Raw genomic sequence first — 21,115 nt, forward strand, 5'->3', positions numbered from 1 at the left:
GGGCCAAAATGGTTACCAAGTGGGACCCACAGAACACCACCACCACCACCATCAACTTAGACGCATTATATCCAGATTAGCGGGAAAGTATAAACAACATGAGTGGAGGAAAGGAGAGGAGGCCTTTGCTCAGCAGTGGGACACTAAATTAACTAAAAAATAAATAAATAAATAGCACAACCGGTGTTTGAACCCAAGATTTTTGACAACCACACATGAAAGGTTAAAGCAATAAAAAGACTTAAGTTGCTTGCTTCGAGTTTAATTCTGACACTGGACATCTTTATAGAATTGAAAGCACCTTTTGATGAAAATGTTTCAATATTTCTAACTCTTATTGGAGTGCAAAAGTTAGTACACAAATCATTATTCACAAAGACACACATACAAATAGATTTAAAATTTTAAACGGCCGTATTTGAATGTAGGAATGGTTTAAAGTTTAAACCTACGTATGTAAGTAGGTACATACAACGACTCCAATTCTTTTGGAGACACGACAATTTCAACACAATTCGGTTTCAACCTGTGACGGTTCATCGTAATTGTAATATATTACTTGATCTTTATCTTATTCAGCTACGTATAACTAGTTACCATACAAAGTAGAAAAAGTAGTAAACATCTATAAAATACCTAATAAATTCAATGCGATTTATCACTTAAAATATTAAAATGTAGAATATAAACACCCATTCGATGACAAAAATATGCGTTCCTTGAGAAATCCTGGCTAGATTAGTAAAATAACTAGATGTCATTCATTCAGTCAATTTATCTGACTCAGTGTAATTGCGAGGTACTACTTATTTTCAGCATTTTCAGTTCTTATTATAGGTAAGTGGCAAAAAGGAACCTTTGTTTTTAGTTTAATTGTTAGTAATATCGGAAATGTAGCCTTAAACAACAACGTTTCTGTTTCTGGTGCCACATGACATCAATATCAATCACTGATATATTTTTTGGTGTATACAATTTTGCTTAGGACTACAATACCAATTTCGTTGTTACTCATTGCTCACGAAACAATATTCATAACGCTTCATTCAATGCAATATTTTATTTTAAGTCGACAACCGCCTGTGCAAAATTAGAAAGTCCAGGACCGTTTTATAAATCATCTGTATCCACCTTAATTTCTTAGAAAAAATTCAGCTTGTATTGCAAATATGCGTTTATAAAACGACTCCCCGGTAATTTTACATTGAACAGACATTTAACATTACATTGAGAATACAACGAAGTTACTAACTTTTGGCGTTGACAAAGCAAACATATCCCATGGGGGTGCCATAGGTACACTCAGCGTGAAAAACAGCACTGACTGCAGCTGTGACTGCTCTGTAGCAGTCAAAATGGCCAAATAGTTCGGTACACCATATTAAATATATGGTGTACCGAACTATTTGACTACTTTGGTTGCTACAAAGTATTTGACGCTGAGTGTACTTGACATATTAGCACTTGGCGTTAAAACTTAGCGTAGTCCGACTCTAGTTACGACTTTTGACAATTACGTTTTAGGCCATTGTCAAAAGTGAAGCAATGTGATCCACTTTATTTAAGGCGCTGTGAGTTCAGATCGCAGCTCGCTGACCTCTGAGCGGACGGCCGTGCGTGCGTGCCCGTCAGTTAATAAAGAATTCCTCATCGATTACTTTCATCAAACAACCAAAAATTAAATTACCCATTTTTAGAAGCAATTTTCATTTGCGAAAACAATTCAAAATTTTAAATGTTTTTTTTCTAACGAGTGAAAGTTGTTTCATCAGGTTTCGAATCGATGAAGTTACTGGAAAAAGGCCTCAAGATTGCTATTCATATTTTTAGCAACTGTAACCGCAATTTTTCAAACTCTGCTGGCTGAACCCACTGCACCTTAATATCTTAAGAAGACTCATGAATGGGCTTAGGCGTGAACACATAGACAGAATCATCGAGCCAGTAGTATGCCTGGGCAAAGTCGCCCTCGCAGAGGTACGGCACGCGAGCCCACGACACCAGCTCGAACCCGCACTCGTCGCGCATGAACGCCACGAACGACTCCACTTGCTGCTCGAAGCGGGCGCCGCTGATTGGGAGACGCTCTTCGGGTTTGTGGTCAGGCGTTGCTGAAAGAGAAAAAGGGAATTTGTAAGAAGTCTTTTGTGGACCGGGAATCTCACTACAAAAAACCGGCCTAGTGCGAGTCGGACTCGCGTTTCAAGGGTTCCGTACATTACACAATTTTTAACAATGTATTTTTTAAGTGAAACGTGAGTGAAATGTTTTAAAAAAATCCGTAGGGGTCGGATCAAAAACTAAATAATTAAGTCCGACACACGCTTGACCGCACATTTGTAATAGGTTTTTCTGTGATCTATAATGAACTATTTTGTGTATTTTTTTCAAAATTTCAGACCCAGTAGTTTCGGAGATAAATTTTTGGCTATTTTCTTAAATAACTTCTAAACTATTTATTTTAAAATTACAAAAGAATATATATATTTAAGATTTTCACTACAACGAGCTCTTTTATTTCATATGTAAATTGTTTATTCATAACTAATTTTTTTAATTTTCTCATTTACCCCCAAAAGTGGCCACCATATTTAAAATTCATTTGTTTACGTTACATGTCTGTCTTTGGGTCACACACTTACAAATGTGTACCAAATTTCAACTTAATTGGTCCAGTCGTTTCGGAGAAAATAGGCTGTGACAGACGGACAGACAGACAGACGCACGTGTGATCCTATAAGGATTTCGTTTTTTCCTTTTGAGGTACCTACGGAACCCTAAAAATGAGGTTCGGATGTAGGTATAAGAATTTTCATGAGATCTTATACATGCACTTGGTTGGGTCTGCAGTTGGTCGATCAGGGTCATTGCTCACATTCTACGTAGGGCTTGTAGGGCAGGACTAGGGCTAAGAGGAGGATCCCTCCGGGCGCGAGCGCGGCGCGGGCTTCTAGCAGCATTGTCTTGGGTCGGCTGCAGCGGTCGATCAAGTTCATCATGCTCACGCATTGGAACTGTTGCCCACGCCACCAGTTCTCCGTGTCAAGGATACTGCAAAAAAATGTAATGTTGAAGGTAATCTGGGAGATTAACGGTCATACGCACTATTTAGTGAGAATAGACAGATCGGCCACTGGGAAGCGCTGGTGGCCTAGCGGTAAGAGCGTGCGGCCTTTAATCCGGAGGTCGCGGGTTCAAACCCCGGCGCGTACCAATTAGTTTTTCGGAACTTATGTACGAAATATCATTCGATATTTACCAGTCGCTTTTCGGTGAAGGAAATGATCGTGAGGAAACCGGACTAATCCTAACAAGGCCTGGTTCCCCCCTGGGTTGGAAGGTCCGATGGCAGTCGCTTTCGTAAAAAACCAGTGCCTACGTCATTTCTTAGGATTAGTTGTCAAGCGGACCCCAGGCTCCCATGAGCCGTGGCAAAATGCTGGGATAACGCGAGGAAGATGAGACAGATCAACCACGTACCGGAAGACGCAGCGTGGGGAAGCCCCAGACTAGATGGACCGAAAATCTGGTTAAAGTCGCGGGAAACCGTTGGTTGAGGGCAGCGAATGACCGTTCGTTGTGGAGATCCTCGGGCGAGGCCTTTGTCCAGCAGTGGACGTCTTTCGGCTGAGATGATGATGAGACAGATCAAATAAATAATAGCTACCTATACCTATTGACACACACTGATGGATTCAATCATGCGCCAAGATCCAAGTGTAGGTCACTCTGTGATGACTACGTATATGGTCTCCAAATCTTCATTCGTGACAAGAGAGAAAAATATAGCCCACTAAATATTACCGGGTGTGGGGTTGATTGCCACCAGTGGAGTGCAGTCGTGAGCAATGAGCATCATTCTATACCAAAGAACTATTATTAACTAAGGCACTCACGTATATCCCTTACTGCTGAGCGCCTTTCTCATGCTGGCGGAGATCTCGGTGGCGTAACGCTGGTCAAACAGCTGCGCGAAGCGGCGGCTGACCTCGCCGTCGCCGGCGCCGACATCTACGAGAGCGCCGGTCGGCGCGCCGTCCAGCAGAGTACGCGCTTGCGCGGAAGATAGCACGAACATCGAGCCGCGGCCCAGCCATCTGTGGACAATGATCACTTGTAAAAAGAAAATAAGTCACATGATTCAGCGAAATATGAAGGATTCGCAAACGACCAAGCAAGAAAAAGCTGTGTTTGCTAAAAGTGTCTTGAGACCAAAATCTGAAAACATTTTTATTCTTATGCGATCATAACTCTTCAATATCTAAGTCGGAATCGAAGGATGCGGTACTGACTTGTGGAGGTGGTTCCCGAGAAAGAAGACTTGGATTAGGTGCCGTTTAGGTACGCAGATGCAGATTACCTATATCTTTTGGCAAGTTGAGTCCCAAAGACTATTTATTTTAATAAGAGCGTTACTTGTTGAAATTAAATACGGAAGTTAAAATTAATTTAAAGAAATTACAATTTTCTTTGATTACCTAGGCTTATGGAAAGTATGTTTATACTGGCGGAGTCATTAAGCAGTATGTAACGCAGTACAAACCAACCCCTGGCATAAGTTAAATATAAATACCAGGTATTATAGCTAAATCTGAAAATTCTTATTCGGTATGTGGTACTGATACAATGATTACTAGACAACCGATCAGATTGTAGGTACAATTTTATTGATAGCTATCAAATTAGCTGTTAATATCAGCCTTCACAGAAAATAGCGTCAAAGTACAGGGTGTGCTCGCTGCTCGCAGAAAGCACATGCGATGCGCTATTACCACCGCTATTTCAATGCAACTATAAATTTTCTTATCTAACTTAATTGTCGATAACAAACTTCGCCCGTTGCCAGAACCTTCTAATTTAGCTGAGGGATTAGGTAGGTAAGTACTTCCTTGAAAGCGATTTGTAGGCTAGTCGCCGCGCAGTCGAGCAACAATAGGGCAATTATCCACTACCGTTGGTCGTGTGGTGGTGGCCGTTCAAAGGTGGTTCGGGCCGCAATTACTGGGGATAAAACACAAAGCGGGCTGCGAGCTGCGGGGCTCGGCCGACTGCAAATTGTGCGCCCGCGGCGCTCGCCTGCGCTCGGCGCTCGCTCGGCCGCCTGCGACCGAACACCGACGTCTTCATCGCGCCCCGGGCCAGCGGCGAAAGTGGATAATGAGTAGTAAATCCCGCTCTCATTAGCTGAGAGCGAGCGTCGCGGCGATCGATACGAATTCGTCTTCGATGGGTAAAGGGATAATCGCACTCCGGCCAGCTCTGTTATTAGCCGTAGTACCATATATCACGCGCGGCATTATCCGCGGCCCCCGGCGTCCGCGCCGCAATTACTCGTACGGCGCAGCGCTCGGATCGGTCACAATGCCCTATTAGGATAGCCTTATACGTACCTACTTCAAGTTTCAGACTAACCGCACTAAGTTTTCTTCTAGAGGACAAGTGTAATTGACATCTTCTGCACATAACAAGAAATTAGGCGTTGTGGGTAGAAACATAACTGTTGTGGAATTAGGAACAGTTAGCGAGCCGGTGAGAACGACAAGACAAACGAAATCTCTGGTAAGATATGTCATAGGCCAGACCAATATACCTATTCCTCGGTATCTTACATTCCAGACCGGAACCGAACAGTTCTCAGAGTCCCTTACCTACGTTTGTTTACTTGTACGTATTTACCTTTTATTCACGAGTTTATAAATAAAGCTTGCAATCTGCAATAGGTACAAGAAACCGATTTTATTACCTATTAAATCAGGACCATATCACGAAATTATCACAAAAGCTAATTTTTACACACTACATAAGTTATCATTAAGGCGCAAAGAATATTCTACAAAAGTAAGAATCCCTGCTCCTGAATCTACAAAGGTAAGAGTAGTATAATAGGTACCTACCTACTTATATACTTTACGAGCCATTACTTATGTAGTGGCAGGTTTAGTTTTTCAAAGCGCTATACCTACATAACAAAGGTGTGACAGTAGGCAACCAGTTAGTAACGTGTTCTTTCTCGTTATGTAATAACTGTAATAAGCGGTTACCGATGGTGTAACGTCGCTAGTTACGCCGCATGTCTCCGTTTACATTGTACGACTACGATCTGCTTGGGTCGTTATCGTCAACAACAACTCCCTGTCAAATAATAAAGATCAAGACTAAGTAATAGACAAGGTGACTTGCAGGGCGGCTTATGGTGAGCTGAAAACTGTCTAGCATTTTAAACTTCAAAAGATAAAGTGGAAAAAACCAAATGTCTCGACTCTCGGACAACATTCAGACTTGCGAGCCCGGGGCCCGGGATACCAGCCCGCCGCTCTACCAACGGAGCTACCGAGACTTACCCGAATTGACAGCGAATATTTATACCATATCCTTCATATAGTGATGGTATAGTTTTCAGACATTTCTGCTTAATATAAAAATTAACTTAAAAGCTCCTATCTTGAAAACTAAACTAACACACTTATATAGCATAGATATAAGTGCATAGCTAGCATAGATGAACTAATCATGCATTTTAAAAATAAATACGAATACCTTTACATAATATCGTAAAACGCTTTAAGAACCTATAAACGAGTACGGCTGCGGTTGTTCCAATCGCAACCGCAGGTAAACAATCAAGTGACGGTAACCAGTTAAGCGAGACCAACTGCTTATTTGCTTGAAGTCACTGTTACTCTGTTTGGCTGGACTCTTTTGCTCGCTTGCGATGAGTAAGCGATGGGAAAACCGGGCCAGTTCGAATACAAGGAACTGCGTGAGGGTTGACGACTTTTGGGTCCGAAGACAGTAATGCGAGCGTGAAAACCAAAAGAGGCACAAATGCGAAACGGCAGAGGTGTCCGCGCGGCCGGCGACCTGACATAACCCTACTGTGGGTGCGGATTGATTGCTTTATTGTGCGGGCGGCGTTTGCGACGCGCGATCCATGATACATGAGGCGGCCGCGCAGCTAATGAGCGCCGACACTCACCGCGTAATTGTCACCGTGCCGACCAATCTCCACAAATTCCGACCAAACCGACAACGCGCGATTGAGTCGCGCAAAAACAACGTGCGAATATGACGTCGCTTGTTACACCGCGCGCCGTGATTGATTTATTTGCACCGTAAACAGGCTGCGAGCCAAAGGGAGCCGTGGACACTAACATTAAACTACCCTAATGCAGCACGATCCGCGCACCATAACAGTCGCGGACTTACTTTAAATTAAATGGCTTTCAATGTTCTCAAGTGACAGAATATCTTACCTACCTACATATGTATTCAGGTATATTATACCTTAGCGACTTCCTAAATAAATCATATCAATTTTTCGGGCTAAATAAGTAGGCCATTAACTAAATATCTATTGAAAGAATATCGGTGACTAATTAGCCGAAATACCTATATCTTCAGTATGACTTAGGTCATATTTATATGGGTACAAATAAGCATAGCTTGTCTTATTACTTAACTTTAGTATTCCAAGAGAAACACGTGTAGACGTCCCATTTCCTTTGTGACAATATGCTCCGATGGATGCAGCTGAAAACTGTAAAGGCGCGTGGGTTGTAGGGTTGTCGCAATACACTTGATATTGTAGGATAGGTAGATCTATTTCAATAGAATGCGGTGGCTTGCAACAAGGAATCCGATGCGGTTATCGACAGAGGTGAGAGATGTGTCGCCGGCCGAGCGCGAGGCGGGGCGGGCGGGTTCGTATCGCGATTGCATCGGAGAGCAAACAAGCGGGGGGGTGTCGGCCCGGGGCGCTCAAATCATATTACCCCCGGCCTCACACCACGCGCCACACACGTCATTTGTGCGTCGCTATGGCGACGGCCCGGGCCTTGCATGATATTAGTGTTCATCTCCGGCCGTTTAAAGTGACGCTGGCGAGCGCGGGAAATTAAAACCGATGCGGATCCGGAAGGTGCGATCGACCCGCGCGTTTCCGGTCGCCAATCACACCCTCGCTGCAGATGCGAACATGTCAATCCTTGTAACCGATTTCAGATAAGTCGGCGGAGTATAACGGAATTTAATCTTATAGTCAATATCAAATAGATGCTAGTACCTAGATATGCAAAGTAGTTGTCAGGTAGGAACTAGGTAAGTACTTCCTTGAAAACTAAAAGTTATCCTTTTAGATTTGTTCTGTTAGATTCGTTGTGCCTTAATTTAAAGAAACGTACAATGAGTACGACTATCATTTATAAATTCAAAATGTTGTAGCTAGAGCATCTCATAAATACGGCTAGAAGACGAAAACAAATAAAAGTCAAGATCGACGACTCAAATCAGGCGCTTAGCTACCATCAGCTACCCCTTCTTATTACATATTACCGAACCGACATCCCGTCCCTTTTCAAGCCTCTCCTTATTTATTAAAACGTACTTATATGAGAAATAATTACATGTAGGTATGTAAATATATCTAACCATATTAGATACGTAATGTAATAGCAGCTTCTCCCCAATGTATGTAGATAGGTACACATTTGGTTTGCTCAAAGACATTGTCGCTTTCAGGCACCTCATTAGAGCGCGTCCCATGTGAGCCTAACCCCTCTCCTCCCCCACCCCACCCTGCGACCCCCGCCCGTTAGTGCTCTTACACACACACAAAGACGAGAGCAATTCTTTCTCCGAGCTCGCAAACTTGGCTGGATAATTACACTTAGATAAGACCCGTTCCTTTTAAGACAGGATATTTAAGGTACCTAACAGTAGAAATGAAAGACAAATTGTTAAGCAGATCAAAGAGTTACAGGGACTATTTTGTCGTAGTCGTAACCCTCGAGCACTTTGATACACTCCGCTTCAGTTTCATAAAGAAACATATCTAACATAAAACAATCAAAAAGTTTCAGCTATCAAGGTCCCTAATAAAAATCAAGTTCGATGCATATAATGGAACTGTAGCGTCCCATCATATCCCCGTACAGCTCTCGGGTAGCTATAAACAATAAAAAGTGGATAGTAAAACGTATAAACAATATGAGTAGGTACCTACGGTTAAAACGTTTTAGTGTCAAGAGTGGCCCCATAAACCGTTGACACGCACCCGTAAAATATTAACGATAGCTACAAGAAAAATGACGACTATCACTGTAGGTACCTACCGATTTTCGGTCGCGAGGACGCTACAAATAATGGCGGACTCGAATTTATACGCGGACCCGAATTGCCCCGATTGAATATTTTACCAGCCCACGATCCACCAAATCGCCCGACGATATTTTTCTATTTCGCCGTCCAATTTTACTATCAATTGCTTAGTTTCGCCTTAAACATTATTCGTGCGACAACACCATACTCGTAGAGTTGCCCTGAGGATATACTTGCCGCCTTTGCTCTACGAGCGCTTTGCACGAACCCCTGAACCTTTTCAATTGAGGAAGCGCGATTTGATTCCAATACCTACGGTTATTGCCGTGTGGAGGTTTTCAGTTTACCCAGAGAAGGTAATTAGGTTATCTATATTACCTATGGCTTAGCTTAAAAAGTTTATAATGAGAGTTGTTTCGAATTCCATAAATGATCGTTTACGGACTTATGTTTTACGGGCGGTCTACATTGTGAGCAGTGTGCGGTTGCTGACGGTAATATCTTGAGCGTTTCGGGAACACAATAACCTTTAAAAGGTGTAAAGGCGTGGGCTCAATCCGAGTCCCAGTCGGACTTTAAAATAACTTCTCGGAGGCGAATGGTTTATTGCTTATTGAGTAGCTCTGACGAAACGCGCCTCCGACGATAAAACATGTCCGGAGCGGAATCTCAGTCAATATCACAATATACGCAGCGACATTGAAATTATCGCTTAGTGGGAGGCGCGCGTCGTCCGCGGCGTCTCCGGTCGGCCGATGAGGTTGGCGAAAGTAAAACAAAATGAGAATCGTCGGAACAATGAGTATTGTCGCGGGCATGGCAAGGCATGGATGGCGCGCGGGCGCGAGCGCAGCGGCGGCAGCGGGAGCGGGCACGCGCGCGGGCGCGGGGCTCGTTAGCGGGTGGCGCGCTATTGGCCGCCGCCCGGTGGGCGGGGCACGCGACAAACTGCGCGCACGCAAATAGCGCACCCGCACACAAATTAAAACAATAAAATGAAAGTAATAAAACAAAGTGAGCACCGTCGAGCATCCACTATCGAAAGGCTTAATGGCCGGGCGGGGGCGGCGGCTATTCGATTTATTGAGCGACGCGCTTACATCTCGCCGTCGACGCGAGGATCGTAGCCAAATTCGGCGGTGCCACTTTAGTCTCAGTCAAAATATTCATATAAGTATAATAATACCCAAATGTGCCTAAATATAATAAAACTTCACACCACATAATTGACAGAAATAATATATCTGGACCCTACCTAGGTATTTACTATAGGTAGGTATACATACCTATTAGCACAAATGTAGGGCATGTATATAGTACTTAGGTGTTGTGTCAGGTCTCTGTTAGAAATCAAATTAGTTACAGCGTATAGGCACGCTGTGGCATAAATCGGGACTTTTTGAGCCATTTCTATTTATATTCTAAAACCTAACTTAATAATAGACGCCGTAACACTTTCACTACCTATATAAAGTTAAACTCCGTGTTTGAACCAGTTTCAAGTGCGTGAGGGGTTGAAGTGCGTGTCGCTGGACAGTGGGTCAGCTGAAACACGTGAAGTGCGTAAGCTCGGGGGGACAGCCGGTCAAGGTTAAGCCCGACCGAGCGTTGCCTTGTACGGAACATTCGATACACTTCACTACCAAAACAAATACCGAATAATTGTATTGAGCCCGATTGGGCCAGACTAGGGTGGGCTCGGATTTCTAAAAGATAGATCCCGAAAAAAGTTATGATCTTGGAATTTGGAGCATTACCTATATTAAAAAATCCATGAAGATATTAATTGGTAACCTTATTATTCACTTACATTTTCGTATATCTTATCTACCTTCTTTAAAACACCTTTAGATAATTATCAGCATCAAATACTTATTTCAGATACCTACCTGGTAGCTAGTTAAATATTCATTCAGCGTCCCAGAACTACTCTCACGAGGAAAAGTTAAAATATTAAATTCAGAGCAATTGTAGGTTGGTTTGTAGGCACAAGCACCGTCAAAAAAAGTAAAAAGTAGTAATAAGTAGGTATTTCATCTAAAAGCAAAAATTGGCCAGGAAATAAATGCTCAGAAAAAGTTATAGAGGGAACACAATTTTTGACTTCGTAGCTGTTTGGACTAGTTAGAAGGTGAAAATATCAAAAGTCCCCGCCCGTGACCCTGGTGCCCGGGGAGAGAGGGGGGTTTGAAGGTTCCATTTTTCGGTTTTTCGATTATATCTCGGAAACTATGCGTCTGAGCGACATTGCCACTTATACATAATGAAAAGTGATTTTATTTGTTACAAGTTTTATTCAGTCAAGTTTTTCGATATCTTGTATAGTTTTTGAGATATCCGCTCTTGCAGGTTTATTTAGGGCTCTCATTTTTATCTTGATTGTCTACATCAGTGAAGCTGCTAGGCCGGGTTTGGTATCGTTTTCGTATAAATCGGGGGTGCTGAATTCATTTATGGCAAAGAGGATATATTAGGATATATTAGGAGCGTTACCTACTGTCATAGTAAATTTTGTAACCACAGTAATATCACTGCCATCTATCGACACACTTTAAAACTAAAAATGAAGATTTATAAAAATACGATAAAATGTATTTAAATATGGATAAATGATTTTTTTTATTTGCATTAATTATTTTTATGATTTTGACCCAATATGCGTTAAAATTGTTAAATAACAAACGAAACCGTCAACGCCCTCTATACGAGAGTAGGCCAGAGGTAGTGGCGCCATCTGATCGAGAATCAAATTTTCGTGATTTTCGAGGCACGTTTTTTCCTTAGACTGTATCCATCTATTACGGAGTTATATCTATCTTTGATTTATGGTATCAACATCGACACCATTCCTAGGTAAAAACAAAATTTAAAAAAATGCTTTTTTTAAACTCCTCTTCACGCTTAAACCGCTTAACGGATTTCGTTGAAATTTGATATAGAGATAGTTTCGAGTCCCGGGACAGTACATAGGATGGTTTTTATAACCAAAATCAACTTTGGAGGGTGTGAAAAGTGGGGTGGAAATTTGTAAGGGGAATCAATAACCGCTGAACCGATTTAAATAATATTTACCTACATGCTACATGCCTACATGTTTGATTTAGTTGAAAATGATACCAAACATGACTTCAAACCTAAACTTAAACAGAATTAACTTCAGGAATTCAACTTCGGCGAAGAACCTAAATTCCCCTTACACCAAATCTCACACCTTCAAAGTATGATTTTTGAGATCTTGTATCAAATTTAATCAGCTTTGGTTTTGTTTAAGTAGTCATGTCGCTAAGACGCAGTTTCCAAGATATGTGAAAAACCGAAAAAAATTACCTTCTCCCCCCGGCACCAGGGTTACGGCCGGGGACTTTTGATATGTTCAACCCTAACTAGTCCAAACAAAGTTACGTAGTCAAAAATTGTGTTCCTAGCCTTTTTCCTCTATACCTACCTTCTTATTGCTTGGCCTACAATAGGAAAAATCTCCAGGTTACCTAACAATTACCTAAAAATGACTATACCTAACTACGTACGGATTTGTTTCGAGTGACAGCTAAGACTTTTATCTACTGTTTGGAAGTAGGTAGTGCAGTAAAACAAATATTTCTGCACAACACGTATAATTTGTTAAACACTTCCGAACACCACTAAAAAATCTACACATGGAATTTAAAAAATTATTATAACCAAAACAAATTATTTTTCTGACGGTCCGCTTTCCGCACTGGCGTGAACTGGTGTTTGTGTGAAAGATAACGGCGTATAAATTTAGCTGTAGAAGGAAAGAAATGGATTAATGAGATGGAGATTATGGACGATAATGGCTGTTTCAACGGGTGATAGGTGCCTAAATTAAATGCCGAATATTAGTTTCGCCTGACAATTAGGGGCAATTAGAATTTTGAAAATGCCGTAAAGAAATGCGGAATACGGATAACAGCGGCTTTACAGAATTAAAAGAAATATGGCACAAAAAATAACAATGAACAATATTATTAAACGGGAACCAATCCCATAACGTTAAAAAATATTCAAGCTCCGTAGACGATGACAATTTGCTAGTTCCTTTCCAAAGAAAACGTTCGGCCAACCAACGCTGTACCGTGACCTATCGAACCACGCAGTATGCGAGCTCGTGTCCTCCGTGGGTCTGCTAGTTCCTTTCCAAAGAAAACGTTCGGCCAACCAACGCTGTACCATGACCTGTCGAACCACGCAGAATGCGGGCTCGTCTCCACCGTGGGTCTGGTACCTGACCGCCGGTCGACGACCATCCACTGCCGACTGCCCGTCGGCGGCTGCGCCCCGTCGTTGATACGGCCACCACGCACCACCGGAGCACTGCTCGACGGTGGCCTTAAAAGGGTCCTGGTGCAGGCAACTACGGCCAACAAGGCCGCGGAACGACGGTAAGAAAAGCGCACTCCAAGTTATTATTGGCAACTTCCGAAGAAAACGTTCCTCTCAATTAAAGGTTTACTTGACGGAAACAAGGAAAAAATTTAAAAATATTCGCGGACCACAAACAGATCTTTCCACGTCAATCTCAAAATCCATCTCAAGTCCCCCGAAGAAAACAAATTTCTTCTTTTCGAATCAGAATTGAAATTCAAAATTCAACGCAATTGTAACCTGCCTACATCGAACATATCTCAGTCCAAAAAAGGTTCCATGTGTTTTTTAAAGCCCCATCTAAGAGAATTCCGCGCTAACGATAACCCACTAGCCCTCGCATAACAAACAACGAAAAAAACCCGAAGAAATACGCAAAGTACGTTGATATGGAAGAAGTTCCACAAACCACCGATAGATGGCAAAAAAAAATAGTAGCGAACGCTACAGTAGGTACTTAACTTTATGTAGGTAGAACAAAAGGTAGTACCTAGGTGCAGGTAGGCACTTACGTAATTGAATTAGGAATTTCAATCATTTTTATAACTTAGCTACCTGAGATATAAATTACTAGAGGGTTGTAGTGGCCTCAACCCTCAAACTCCTCAAAGTTAGTTGCTACGTTGGAATTAAAATTGATCATAAAGTTGAACATATTTAGCCCATTTTGATGTTGCTCGGCATTCTTATCTGCCAGGTGACTCAACTAGCTAGTCGGACCCGGAAATGCAGCTGTTAATTCTCAGAGCTGCCCATAGTCGTAAATCGGCCTCCAAAATTACCACAAGAATTTATTACCTATACCAAAATTGAACATTAAGGTTGTTAAGCATTCTCGTTTGCCTGAAAACCAACTAAACCTAGCCTTAACAAATAAGTGACCCAAGCCGGACCCCGAAACGGGCGAGCTGCCGCGTAACGAATGTCGTCTCATTTACTAATGTGTCACATGCAGGCGGCGTTGTTTCTCAGCGCCCCCTACTCGGGGGTGGGGGAGATGACCAATGGCGCCGCGACGCCACCCGCCGACGATGCAGCCTTAATTACGACGCTGATATCTGCCAGATATGACCGCTCGTGGGAGGGTGTCCGTATTTACTTAGGTAGGTTGTTTATATAAGCTCGTATATTCTAGGTACCTACCTACTACACTTTTGGTCAACGGTTACCCTAATCAGATAGACCAAATTATCGGACCGAGATCAGCATGCAATGGGTAAAACAACCATCGAATGGTGTATGATGTGCATATGTGATTTTAAAAAGATTCCCTGTCAACTGCCTAAAATATTATATTATAAGTATGTAGGTACCTCCTACTCAGTCTTGATCAGACTCAATAATTGGGGGCTAGTGATAGTAGGTTTCTTCAAATTACATTACGTAGACAGAATAAGTAGAACAATTCAAAGCCAATTTTAATGAATGATTACCTTCATAGACACGTAATAAAGCAGGAAGAAATTGCAAGCACCTCAAACACATCAGCCATAAAAACGAGACATTTGCGTTATCGCGGCTCAACGCAAAACGGCTCGAGCTCGACTAGCTCGAGACTGGAAAGACTTGAGTTGACGTGGTTTACGCAACATTGAAGTTAATGACGTCAGCGTTGTCAATAGCCTCCTGATTGTCGTGATTAGGAACACGTTCCCTAACAAATAGTGGTAGTTATTTGATAGATTGTGTCAACGAAAATCTTGTAGCATGGCTGTTGATAGGTACCTACCTCGTATAACGGAAACGTCATTGTTTAATTATTAAGTTACAACAAACAACAAATAACTAACAAAACAGCATCTGCCTAAGTTTAAAACCAACACAATATGGTCCAAATCACAGTCTATCATTAAAGAAGTCAAACGCCGCTGCAGACGCCTCATTAACCGGGTGGGGCGCTCTAGCTCATCTCGGCTGCATACTCGCAGCTGCGCGCGCAAACAAATTAAAACCTAAGACGCGCCCTAATCAATAGCGGACTCGCCGCGAAGCCGAATTAACTCGGCCGAATGAAAAAATGAAGAAAATTATATTCGCGCGAGACCCCAAACCCTCCCCCGCCCGCCCGCCTGAGGAAATTGCTTTTCTTTCAGCGGGCGCACACATACGCGCTCGAGGTACTCTCGCCCCGCGCCGGTGTGCAACCTTTCACGCAGTTATGACGCATTAACATTTTTATGTGTGCTCTTTTTATTTAAATGATTCGAATGATCTTAAAACATCTTATTGATTACCTATTACATTTTTAAAATTTGTAACTGTATATAAAAGGCAGTAATGGATGACGTTTTGAAAGGTACCTGAAGGCGGGATTCCATCAGTGTGCGGCACTGTGCGGTACAACCATATTTATAAATGTTTGTGCCGCACAGTGCTGCACACAGGTGGAATCCCGCCTTAACATATAAATATTATTCAATTAGCAATTAATTTTGTGTCGTTTTTCTTCCAAAACAAGTGTTTATAAATCATATGAAATACAAGAGGATAAAGTGTTTTAAGAATAGGTAGGTACCTAAGTGTTCTTTAGTCCCCACTAAGATACAATAGAATATCGATTTGCATTTGTCACTGCACGTAGGTAAGGAACGGAGAACGCTCGAGACGTGTGACCCGCCGCCGTACGCCGTACACTAGCAACGGTGGGCGCTAGTATAGGTACCTCGCCCGCAGGAGAGGGTTAGGCACCGTCGACACGCGCAATATTATAATTTACGTTTGGTCGTATATCGAGGTGTAAGTAGGTGCTTTACCTGGGCGTTCGCGCCTCAGCCCCTCGGCTCTCGCTAAATCTGAGCTTTATACGTTCACTTGACGCGGAGAGCGATATTAGTTTCGAGCAAACTCCTTCCCTACTACAATATTTATTAACTCACTTGTTATCTTTCGCCTTTTTAAGGAAATATGCAGCTGCTGTGATTTTAATATTTAGGAGTTTATAAAGCTAACTTGACGTCTTAAGTAGGTATCAGATGGCAGAATTATATAGTATTCCCGTCGTTTTGTATAATTTATAGGACATTGATTCAAGAAGTGCAGATAAAGAACCTACTTAGGTACAATCATGTTATAGGTTTAGGAGAAAAAATACGCACGTTTCCCGTGTCGTGTACTTTATTTTCAGGCAGTGTTTCCTTTCGTATAAAACGTAAACATCTCTTTCATTTACGCCGCGTAATGTTCACGAATGGGAAACGTTACTGTAATATAGAGCGCAATCAGAGCACCTTGCGCGGCAACAATAGGTACAAAGGGCGCCGTACCTAAGCCAGGAAAGCCAGTTTCATTAAACGAACACTTTCCTAATCTGGCCGGGCAGCTTCCCACCCAATTAACGCGTAGGCGATGAACCCGCCCCGGCACCGGCCAATGGCGGCCTTGCGGGGATTAATTAAGAAACTTCCCGTCCACTTGCCCCCTCCCGCACCCCTTCCTCACACCCCGCGGAGTCTGCGGACACGCCCGGAAAACTAACCACCTAATGAGGGGAGATGACCTCACGTGCCTGTGTGCTTTGTCTATCTATGTACGTCTTGTTTGTTCATTTATGTGTGCTCTTTTGAGCGGTGCGCCGGCATGTGAGCGCTTTGTTGTACATTATCTACCTCGAGACGTCGTAAGCCGGGAGCCTCGGCAAACACATGCTTTCAATTCCACCTGTAATTACGCTGGGATTTCCACAATTGATCCATCACGCTAATTGTTTACATGCTTTTAACTAAATTAAGAACGTCGTTTTCATTATTCGACATTTTTATAGCCCAAGAGACTCAACCCTTACCGAAGGGAAGTAGGTCAACCGTCCTCAAATGTAATTAAGCTCCAATCGGCTCTTGTGCATACCTATAGATGGAGTATAAAAGGTTTAAGCAGGTAGCCCACTGCCGCACTAGCACGCACGCACGTTTTTCTCATTTATTTTATTAAAATGAACTGTATGAAAAATCATCTCTTATTGTACGTATGTTTCATACAAATTCGCTGTTTAGTATTTCTTTAGGCGCGACGTGGCCTAACAGGCTGTGATGCTGATGTGTCTCATTAATTAATGAGGGGAAAAAAAAAACGTTCCAAACTTTGCGTGGCTCCTATTCGTGCGTAGCGTACCCCGTGGTATATCCTGCCTGTAGGGTAAAACCGTGTGAGATGATAGTCCGGAGAGGTCAATTAAACAACAGGGCCGCGGAGGGCCGAGGGGCTGCTGTTTGACGCCTGCCAACTGCCATGTAGGCTGCGATGATTGAACATTCACGCACCTATCCATAGCTAGGGATTCCCGCAATATTTATAATGCATTTTTTCATTGAAGGAACAGGACCGAGAAGTTTGAAAACTACTTAGGTAGGTAACGTTAAATATTATCACATCTAAGGACGCTATGTCTAAGATTTATAATAAATAACTGTGAGGATACAATAAGTTATGAGTTTTACCAATATAGTCATATCAAATTTGAAAGACGCAGCCGTAGGGAGAATCCATCAACGATTTGTTAAAATAATACATATCTATATAACCTCCTTTGGTTAAATTGGTTAAGAGAAACGCACGACCAATCGTCGTTGAGATCCTTGGATCAGGCATCGTTGATATTTTTCAGCTGCTTTGACGATAATCATGAGATGAGAGATATTTGCAGGTAGCTATTAAATTGTATAAATGTAACGATAACTTAAGTGTCATTTAATTTTATTTTGTTTGAGAATGTAGATAGGTACGTAAGTTAACTATACTAGACACGTTGGATAGAAGCCAGACTGGTATGGCATAGACTGTAGTTGACAGCCATTAATATCAACCACGTGCACTCAACTAACATAAAATAACTTAACAGTCATAAAAGGTTTACGATCCAATAATATCACTCTTATTATGGATATCTAGCCAGTTCTGAATTAATATTTTTGCACGTCTTTTATACACCAATCCAATTCTCGAGTGTGTGACCTATATGTGTCATTCTCAAGTAAAAGGTACCACATTGTCGCTTACCACAGGGACGCTCTGACAGGTTATTCGTATAGAGATGCAAGCAAATTTCACCATTATTGGTAAGCGACAATGTAGCACCTTTTACTTGAAAACGACACATATTAGACCGCGAGCCAGGAACAGATTTCCATGACCAATCGCCTCCCGGGCGATAACTCGTATAGTGGTTAACGGCTATGTATGATGAACCCTCGTGGACGTCAGCTGCCGATCCGTTGGGGAATGGCAGCCACCGAAACACGAAAAAAAAAATTGTCATCGCCTCCAGTTTGATACTTTGTCAGCTGATAGTTTGGATGCTATTGTGAATTTAAAAAAATCGTCAGCCGGTTGTATCGCAGTGGAAAGACCATCAGCTGGTCGCATAAACATGTAAAAAAATACGTGCCGTACCTCATTATGACAGTGGTATCAAAATCATAAAACTGCATGTCGCATTTCGTCAGGCGTTTCAATAAACGCCTGCGTTTCCACGCATTTTTTGCGGACATAAAATGGTAAGGTGCGTATTTTATACTTACATGTTCATGATACCAGTGGACGGTCTTTCCACCGCGTTACAACTGGCTGACGGTTTTTCTTAATAATAGCTTCTAAAAGATCGCCTGACAAAGTTTCAATCGGGAGGCGATGACTGAAAAAAAAAATGTTTTTTACATGTTCACTAGACCAGCTCACGGACTTTCCACCGCGATATAACCGGCTGACTATTTTATGGCCCGCGGTCTATATGTATCGAGCAAAGATAGATACTCCGTAATAGATGGATACGGTCTAAGGAAAAAACGTGCCTCGAAAATCAAGAAAATTTGATTCTCGATCAGAGGGCGCTACTAGCTTTGGCCTACTGTCGTATAGATGGCGTTGACGGTTTCGTTTGTTATTTAACAATTTTAACGCATATCAGTGAAAGAACATGGGTCAAAACCATAAAAATAATTAATGCAAATAAAAAAAAACATTTATCCATATTTAAATACATTTTATCGTATTTTTATAAATCTTCATTTTTAGTTTTAAAGTGTGTCGATAGATGGCAGTGAATTTACTGTGGTTACAAAATCTACTATGACAGTACCGCTCTATCTTATTATATCCTCTTTGGTATCGAGTAAAGGTAGGTACAGCTTGTAACTAAATGTAGGTACTTACCTACTAGTAGGTACCTTATACGCACTAGGCAATGACTTATGAGAACTTTTGGATATAAGATCGTTTTTACAGATCACCCTATGACCCTACTAAGAAACTGTCTACAATTGAGACGATACAATTTTGCTGTAAAAAATATTGTTATTTTTGTGTTTGCAGCGAATTTTCCTCAAAACTAGTTTTTTGCCTAAATGTGCATCATCAGTGGTCCATAATTGAGAGAAACACGGCAGGCCAGGGGTGCCAAAATAACGAATAGTTTTCGCGGGTCGTGTTAGCATTTTTCTTCTGGAAGTGACGGGCGGGGGCGGCAGTCGCGGGGGTGGGGGTGGTGGGAATAACTCTCTTTCAGCGGTGAGTACACGCATCGTTTATACTTCATCGGCTCTGTTAATAACGCTGCCGTGTTTAAATGTGTGCAAAAATGTTGGCCTGTTTTGCGCGTTATGGATTAGAATTAAGTAGGTACCTAATGCATTTTGTTATTGGGTAAACACGAACATGATATGAATAATGCATACCTACCTACCTATTTTTGATACCAACAGGATAAAATGACGTCTGGAGTGGTCTTATGCTGATACGTATTTAACTATTCTTTTAAAACTTAACAGACTTTTTTAACGCTTTTCTCTACGTATAATAGGTACCTACCCATAAAGAGATAAAAACCTATTTATATCTTTATCTGATAATTACCTAATAAAAACCCAACGATCCATTTGACCACCCACTAACCAGCCAAAAGCCTATCTACATCTCTACCTACATAGTGTAAATAAGTAGTCGTACCTACGGTGCAGGAATGCAGGTAAATTGAAAAGGCCATTTGTTCGTAAGTTACTACTGTTTATGCTATATTTGGCAAAAGAGAAACAAGTGTACATTGAAATAAACATGGGTTTAATGTTAAGGTACCTTATAAAATCGGGTTAGGTACGAATTGAGGAAGAAACCATAAGAATTTTAATTTGCGTTTTGATTTAATGTTATAAAACAAGTAGGAAATATGAACTAATTGCTAAAATTAGTACGGAAAGAACAAAAGTGTGGCACGTTTTCATGGAAACCGACTACCTATAAAAATAAATAAATATGTAAATACATTAGCTTAAACTTTTTTCTTAAGCTTGAATCAAGATAAAGAAAATGCGAATTTACCTTATACATGAGCCATACATAGCTATTAGCGCGAAGCCTGGATAGCGGCGCCACACCCCGAGTGATTAATCGCCGCCCCGCCGCCCGGAAAATCAACCCTTTCGCGTCTTAATTACCACGCCTTCTTTCAGCGCCGCCCTCCCATTGGCTACGGTCCCCTCCCCTTTAATTGCTCTTGGTAATTAACGCTGTGTAATCACCAACCGCGTCGAGCGAGGGGACGATCCTAATTTGAATTTTTAATTACTGAGAGCGCGCTTGTGATTGGACGAGCGCTGTTTACATTAAAACAATGAGCATTGTCATTGAGATTCTCTTGTCCCTATTT

At 41.9% G+C, this 21,115-nt stretch overlaps 1 protein-coding gene across 3 annotated transcripts in view; it reads right to left on the reverse strand.

Annotated features, from left to right (window-relative positions):
- Positions 1-255: 255 nt before the first annotated feature.
- Positions 256-21,115, reverse strand: part of LOC134745455 (protein-L-histidine N-pros-methyltransferase) — a 92,477-nt gene continuing 71,617 nt past the window's right edge. For all 3 annotated transcript variants that reach the window (XM_063679499.1, XM_063679498.1, XM_063679497.1), the window contains 3 exons: positions 3,897-4,097; positions 2,876-3,051; positions 256-2,111 (listed from right to left, as the gene is read on the reverse strand). In XM_063679499.1, coding sequence (XP_063535569.1) covers positions 1,888-2,111; positions 2,876-3,051; positions 3,897-4,097 — 601 coding nt within the window. In that variant the 3' untranslated portion in view covers positions 256-1,887. The remainder of the gene's footprint in view (positions 2,112-2,875; positions 3,052-3,896; positions 4,098-21,115) is intronic.

Source organism: Cydia strobilella, chromosome 11 (genome assembly GCF_947568885.1).
Source record: "Cydia strobilella chromosome 11, ilCydStro3.1, whole genome shotgun sequence".
Lineage (NCBI taxonomy): Eukaryota > Metazoa > Arthropoda > Insecta > Lepidoptera > Tortricidae > Cydia > Cydia strobilella.